The 7626-nt window shown below is 45.2% G+C and overlaps 1 protein-coding gene across 1 annotated transcript; it reads right to left on the reverse strand.

The window, feature by feature from the left end:
• Nucleotides 1–400: 400 nt before the first annotated feature.
• On the reverse strand, nt 401–7358 carry LOC136763523 (protein mono-ADP-ribosyltransferase TIPARP). The gene is made up of 7 exons (XM_066717578.1): nt 7279–7358; nt 5053–5215; nt 4667–4923; nt 2875–3052; nt 2495–2682; nt 1734–1991; nt 401–1513 (listed from the first exon to the last, which is right to left on the reverse strand). The coding sequence occupies exons 2-7, from the start codon at nt 5209–5211 to the stop codon at nt 1072–1074; spliced, it is 1482 nt and encodes a 493-aa protein (XP_066573675.1). The 5' UTR covers nt 5212–5215; nt 7279–7358; the 3' UTR covers nt 401–1071.
• Nucleotides 7359–7626: the final 268 nt, after the last annotated feature.

A 7626-nucleotide genomic window follows, 5' to 3' on the forward strand; every position in this document is an offset into this window, starting at 1 on the left:
ACAGCAGTCACCAGTAAATACCAGTGTTTTACTGACTGCATGAGTTTCAACACAAATTTATCTATACGAAAAATAACCACCTGCAGCTGCTTTTTGTTCTGCACCCTCTCACCTGTAGACGGCAGTGTTTACTCAGTTTGTGCACCATTTCCGTTTCAGCCTATCAATATATATGTATACTCATTCCAAGAGTGTTGACATTAACATAAAAAAGTACTCTACACATTGAAGCAAATAAAGTAAAAATAAAATCGGAGGGAAGAATGGCTGACAGGTGTGGACTAGAGCGATGTCTCTGCAGGTGTGGACAGTTTATATGAAAGGTATAATTTAGGAGAGTTTAGTGCCTCAATGTCATAGATGTGACTGACAACATTGGAGAACAGACACCGTTTGAGTACTTATTTTGTACTTTCAAGTGACTTATTTAATCAGGAAACTCTACATTCGCGAAAGTCGTAGGAGGGTTTCTTAAAGTGCTCTTAGTAACTCAGTAAATAAAAAGCCCCAAAACATCTTGAGTGGCATCCTCCATGCAGAATCCAAGTCCTTTTTAAAGTCCCCAGAGCCTCGTGGTGGACAGGAAACTACAGCCCAGATCTTTATTTTAATGACTTAACTCAACACTGGTTAGAGTGAGTGAGCACAAGGACACCGTTCAGAGACTCGACATCCAGTGACTCAACCTGGAGCAACAACGCAAAACAAGAAGAGTGTCATCGCATTGCACTGTTGTGGACTCAGTTGCAACATAGCTTTACAGCATATCAGCTGTATGTGATCTGGGTCAGTCGGGGTTCGCACACTCCTCCCGTTTTAAAGTTTTGTTTTTGCTGCTTTTGTTTTTTTTTTGTTTCACTTTAACGTCCTGCTACTTCACTGTAATGCACATTTGCTGAACTGGGCGTAAACCTTTCCAGTTCTCCAGCAACGTATATCAATGAGGCACTGTGCAAATGGACGTGCTGCCATCGTGGAAATCCCCATCGTGGAGATTCCCGGGTAAACAATGCCCTTCGTTCTCCTTGTTTTGAATGAGTTCCATCCCAGTCTTCATATTTTGGGCAGGAGTTAAAACACGCTGATGCTGCCCGTCCTTCGCTTGTAGCGAATGAGGAAGTAGGGGTAGCACTGGCTGTTGTCGAAAATGACAAATATCTTGGGCTGCGCTTCGTTGTCCACGCAGGAGTCGTACAGATCTCCGGAGGGAAGAGGCGGAGGCCGGCGTAGCGCTCTATTCCCTAGCGTTGATTTGCCCACAAGGACTTTGCTGAGGAACATGTGCTCTTCCCCAGCCCCCTGGGGAATGTATCTAGCGGAGCAGCTGGCGTCCTTCGCGAAGTACGTACCTTGGCCATACACGTGGCCATGCTTGGTGCCCCAGAGACGAGGGTCAAAGTTCATTTTGCAGATCTCTTCCACCACATTCGCCGTCGTGCCGTGGAAGAGATGCATCTCATTGACAGCAGAGTCTCCCTCGGCGCCCGACCGCCATGACATGAACTCTCTCTGTCTGAAACAGAAACAGAAACAGAACAGGATCAGCCAAGCTGCCGTAGAGCATGTTACTTACACAGTTATAATTACAAAAACAAAACCTCATTCAATACTGTGATAAAAGTAGTGGGCAGTCAGTGTATGTCACATCATGTAGTTTGTTTCTTCTCTTTTGCTGCATTATAAGTTTAAAGGACCGGCCCACTCTCGGGCCACAGGGACACAATCATGCTTACGCCTTGTATTTACTCCAGAGCCATTCGTTCTGTATCTGGTCGATGGCAATGATATAGACGTCAGTTTCAGGTAAAGTCTGGTGCAGAAGCCTGTGAACATGCAGGTAAGCCTCGCTGGTCGCCGGCACCGGGATCTTGGCAAAACACTCCGTGTTTGGCAGGTCAGGAACCCAAGTCAGGGGATAGTTGCTGAAGATACGGGACAACGGATTCTCTGAAAAAGCTGAGGACGTCCCCTGCTCTACGTGATTTACTCTCCTGGACCAACAGGGAAAAGTAATATAGTGTGATTATAACTCATGAAGGAAAAGTGACACAGGCAACAAAAATCAACACTTTCCTCTCTCAGGTCTTTGGTAAGTGTTCCTCACAACAGTTCACAGATTTCACAACTGTGTTCTCAATTAATTCACCTCTCCAAGCGAGCCAGAGAGCATTACTTTTCTTGATCAAGACCAACTGTGGACAAAAGTGATTTTGCTTTATTTGACCCGTGGACAGACACTAGACACCTTTAAAACGGTTTTTAAATGTATAGAACCACCACAGACCATGGATCTAGCCAACGCAAGACAAGCGGGACACTATTTCATGGAGATTTGATGATGAAGATTTTACAGAAGCATTCAAAAGAGACTATATATTTTTTTAATGCCAGATTGCAAATTAAACTACTCAATATGTAACAAAGAGAACATGATGTTATTAAGAGGTTAATATTAAAGCAGCTGCATCATGAGCACATGCAAGGAAGAACCTACTGCAAATTCTCCGTGAGGCGCAGGTCCGATAGGAAGCACGGTCTTCGGCGGATACTTCTACTGTAGCCCGTTGCTACATTGCACTGTGTGAAATTTTTCAAGTAAACATTGTAGATATTTCCATTTAAAATGAAAGCTTCGTTCCACATGCCCTTCTCAAATGCACCCTCTAACTGGCTGGCTATTGGCTGGAGAAAAAAGCAGAAGAAAGAATTTACATCATCCATCTGAAAATCACAAACCAGAAATGTTTCCTTACGATTGAACTTGTAATAACTGAATATTATTGCATGAATATTTATTAAATATGCAGAGCAACACAACAGAAAGATTATCAAATATCATTACAATATCTCAGTCTGCAGTTTAGATTTCTTTACCTCGTCGTATTTCTGCCAGGACGTCCCCTCCTTCCAAAAGATAAACCACTCGGTGTGGAAACTGAAACCCAAGTCTGGGTCGGTCGTGGTGGCCAGTCTGCGCACTCGGTCGTAGGTCCAGCCCTTTGTCGTCGTCATACTCTGGAAATCCACTTGATACGTGTCTGTGGCATCAGATCTGCAGAGCACAACGACACAATAAAACCAATAAAGTGTAAGAAGATGTGCCCGGTATCACACTGTAAAAGCTGGTCTAGAACTAGAAGGTCTTACTTCCACCCTTTGAATCCTCTGCTGGGGTTGGGGACAAACTCTACTCCACCTTCTCCTCCCTCTTCGCCCCCCTCCCCCTCCTCCTCCTCCTCCCTCGTCTCTTACTGCGGATGATTTTGCCTCCTTCTTCTTCTCCTCCAAGATTGCAGACATCCGCAAGCTCTTCAACAGTCCCCCCTCCTCTCCCATTACACCCAAACCTCCCCCCGACCAAGCTTCCTTTTCTTCATTCTCACCTCTCTCGGACTCTGATGTTTCCTCTCTCCTCCTACATCACAAACCTACAACGTGTGCCCTTGACCCTCTCCCTTCTCGCCTCCTCCAAGTGACTGCTCCTGATCCACTCCCCTTCATCTCCTCACTCCTCATCTCCTCACTCCTCTCTGGCTGTTTCCCCTCTGCATTTAAACAAGCTGCTGTCATCCCACTGCTCAAGAAACCAACCCTTGATGCCACCTCTCCTCAGAACTACCGCCCTGTCTCCCTACTCCCCTTCCTCTCAAAGACTCTCGAGCAGGCGGTCCACCATCGGCTCTCTGCCTTTTTTCCCTCTCCTCAGTCCTCATCCTCCTTGATCTCTCTGCAGCATTTGACACCATTGATCAGTCCATCCTCTCCTGCCTCGCTGACCTTGGAATCTCTGGGACTCCTCTCACCTCAACGACTGGAACTACCAAGTGACATGGCAAGGCTCCTCATTCACCCCCTAACCTCTCCTCACAGGCGTACCCCAAGGCTCTGTCCTGGGCCCCCTCCTGTTCTCTCTCTACACTCGTTCCCTGGGCCCCATCATTGCATGCCATGGTTCCTCCTACCACTTTTACGCAGATGATGCCCAGATCTTCCTGTCTTTTCCCTCCTCTGACCCTCTCATCCCCTCTCGCATCTCTTCCTGTTTGTCTGCTATCTCTGCCTGGATGCACTCACACCACCTCAAGCTCAACCTCTCCAAATCCAATTTTTTCCCCACTCTTCCTCACCTTCTGCTGATCTCTCCATCTCAATCCCCTTGGAATCTACGACACTCTCTCCCTCTTCTTCCGCTAAGAACCTCGCGTTCTCCTACACCCAGCACATCACCACACTGACACGCACCTGCGGATTCTTCCTGAGCAACATACGCCGGATCAGTCCCTACCTCACCAGCTTTTACAATCAATGATGTAAGACCTTATATATTGTTTACTGTATATCTCGTATACACTTGTGTAAATTGGAATTTGTAAAATGTATTATGCCTTGAACTGCACTGTATTATTGCACTTTGTATTGCTCTTATATTTTGTAAGTCGCCCTGGACAAGGGTGTCTGCTAAGAAGTAAATAATAGAAGAGGATAGGATTTGTATATGATGTTCTATATGCATCTGTTTCCTTCGTTGTGTACATAGTGTATAGCTTTCCTTTGTGCATTAACATGGGGAAATCAGATTTCAATGGCCTCCAGTGTCTGTGAATTATCTACCTTCTTCAGTGCGGTTTGATCCAAGAGTGTGTTGTTGTCCTCTCCTGTCACGTACCTTTCCTTCACCTTGACCTGGTCGTGGTCAGGGTTGCAGTACAGGGCCTCTAGCTGCTCCTGGGCCGAGTCAGAGATGCTCATCCACTGCTTGGACTTGGAGTGTCTGATCTGCCAGTGATAGGGGCGGCGCGTGTGGTGTCGGGGGCACAGCACCCCCAGATGGCAGTGTCCGGAGAAGAAATCGGCACACACCAGAATGCCATCCTTCTGGTGGGTGTGGTATCGCACCGAGCCCTGCCAGAACACTTCCTGGTCCTAAAAGATGGCATGAGTTAACAGAGTTTGGGCCCAGCTTCCCTGGTTTCTATATTATAAGCCTGAAGTTTGGGGTTCACTTCTCCGAGTAATTATAAAACCTCAATAAATCATGCAGCCCGTACTGACCTGTTGCGCAGGATGCTTGTCATACGTGTGGTCCAGAGAACATGGATCATTTTCATTCAAGACTTGCTGCAAAGTCTTTTTTTTCCGCTTATAATGAGTCCATCCGAATCCTCTTCTGCGAAGCCTCATCGTCCCATGAGTAGGAAATGAATAAGTCATACGTCTGTGGACGAGAAGACACGAAAACTGTACTCTTGTTGTGCCAGGGTCAGGTGTTCATGCTCAGTGAATTGGCCACAGAGTAGCTTTTACAATTTAATGAAGTGCTTGTGTCTGCTTGTTTTAAGAGACTAAGCTGTAATAATAAAAAGAAAAGAAAAGAAAAGCTATGTTTGCTACATTAATAAGAATAATGTAATAGTGTCAATATAGGTTACTTTCTGTCATATTTACACTCACCTAAAGGATTATTAGGAACACCTGTTCAATTTCTCATTAATGCAATTATCTAACCAACCAATCACATGGCAGTTGCTTCAATGCATTTAGGGGTGTGGTCCTGGTCAAGACAATCTCCTGAACTCCAAACTGAATGTCTGAATGGGAAAGAAAGGTGATTTAAGCAATTTTGAGCGTGGCATGGTTGTTGGTGCCAGACGGGCCGGTCTGAGTATTTCACAATCTGCTCAGTTACTGGGATTTTCACGCACAACCATTTCTAGGGTTTACAAAGAATGGTGTGAAAAGGGAAAAACATCCAGTATGCGGCAGTCCTGTGGGCGAAAATGCCTTGTTGATGCTAGAGGTCAGAGGAGAATGGGCCGACTGATTCAAGCTGATAGAAGAGCAACTTTGACTGAAATAACCACTCGTTACAACCGAGGTATGCAGAAAAGCATTTGTGAAGCCACAACACGTACAACCTTGAGGCGGATGGGCTACAACAGCAGAAGACCCCACCGGGTACCACTCATCTCCACTACAAATAGGAAAAAGAGGCTACAATTTGCACAAGCTCACCAAAATTGGACAGTTGAAGACTGGAAAAATGTTGCCTGGTCTGATGAGTCTCGATTTCTGTTGAGACATTCAGATGGTAGAGTCAGAATTTGGCGTAAACAGAATGAGAACATGGATCCATCATGCCTTGTTACCAGTGTGCAGGCTGCTGGTGGTGGTGTAATGGTGTGGGGGATGTTTTCTTGGCACACTTTAGGCCCCTTAGTGCCAATTGGGCATCGTTTAAATGCCACGGCCTACCTGAGCATTGTTTCTGACCATGTCCATCCCTTTATGACCACCATGTACCCATCCTCTGATGGCTACTTCCAGCAGGATAATGCACCATGTCACAAAGGTCGAATCATTTCAAATTGGTTTCTTGAACATGACAATGAGTTCACTGTACTAAACTGGCCCCCACAGTCACCAGATCTCAACCCAATAGAGCATCTTTGGGATGTGGTGGAACGGGAGCTTCGTGCCCTGGAAGTGCATCCCACAAATCACCATCAACTGCAAGATGCTATCCTATCAATATGGGCCAACATTTCTAAAGAATGCTTTCAGCACCTTGTTGAATCAATGCCATGTAGAATTAAGGCAGTTCTGAAGGTGAAAGGGGGTCAAACACAGTATTAGTATGGTGTTCCTAATAATCCTTTAGGTGAGTGTATATATACATTTTCTAAAATGATGACGCAGACTGATATGTATATGAGAGAGAGAGAGAGAGATCTTAAAAGGCCTTAATAACAGAAACGTCTGGATATTTGTTTTCAGTGCCGTGAAGACAGCCAAGGGGGACACAGATCAATATGCCACCCAAATGCATCTCAACCCTGACTTTGCATGAGAGCTCGGAGATACTGATGAAAACCTGCACCTGAACAGACTCAGACAAGAGCTGCATTTTCCGTTTCAATTTAAAATGACAACAACAAATGCACCCATATCCGCCCTAGCAGCCGCATATAACCAATCATTATATCACTGAACTTAACTTTCTGTGTTCAACACAGGGGTCTTACTTCTCCCACAATCTTTCTCCGCCGCAGAAACGCGCATTGAGTAGCAAGTTTCCCATCACATTTTGTTTCAAACATTAGGCAACGAATATTTACGGGCACAACCGGGCTATTGTGGTTTGAAGTATTTTTTTTCCCCCAAAACAGACATCAAAGTATAACTACTACTACTACTGCTGCTGCTGCTGCTAATACTACTACTACTAATTATAATAATAATAATAATAATAATAATAATAATAATAATAATATACTTTACCAGCAAAAGTAAGAAAGTTGCACGTCATGCAGACAAGCAAAATGAAAGCGAAACATGAGTGCTCGCTACAGGGCGTCAGATCAGCTGGGAGATTCCCATCGTTTTGCACATGACGTCCCTTCTTTGGTCGGGGAGATCCCACCAATAGGAGCTCTGGGATTGTGCAGATCTGCGCAGAACTGTGGACACCTGCGCTACACGATCGCCACTTTTAGTTTGACTGTTGAGGCCCGGGCTTCACACAATCTGGGATGATCTTCAGATACCCAGACCTTTCCCTTGCTGCATTGCAGGATGGTTTTATAATACAGACTATACAAATACAGAACAAACTTGCATATTGTATTG

This window comes from Amia ocellicauda, chromosome 11, assembly GCF_036373705.1.
Source record: "Amia ocellicauda isolate fAmiCal2 chromosome 11, fAmiCal2.hap1, whole genome shotgun sequence".
Lineage (NCBI taxonomy): Eukaryota > Metazoa > Chordata > Actinopteri > Amiiformes > Amiidae > Amia > Amia ocellicauda.

Coding starts and splice junctions, on each gene's coding strand:
- LOC136763523 (XM_066717578.1), bottom strand. CDS start 5,211: ATGACTTATTCATTTCCTACTCATGGGACGATGAGGCTTCGCAGAAGA. Junction 3,053..4,666: donor CAGGTCAAGGTGAAGGAAAG/GTACGTGACAGG, acceptor TGTGCTCTGCAG/ATCTGATGCCACAGACACGT. Junction 1,992..2,494: donor CGCCTCACGGAGAATTTGCA/GTAGGTTCTTCC, acceptor CTGTTGGTCCAG/GAGAGTAAATCACGTAGAGC.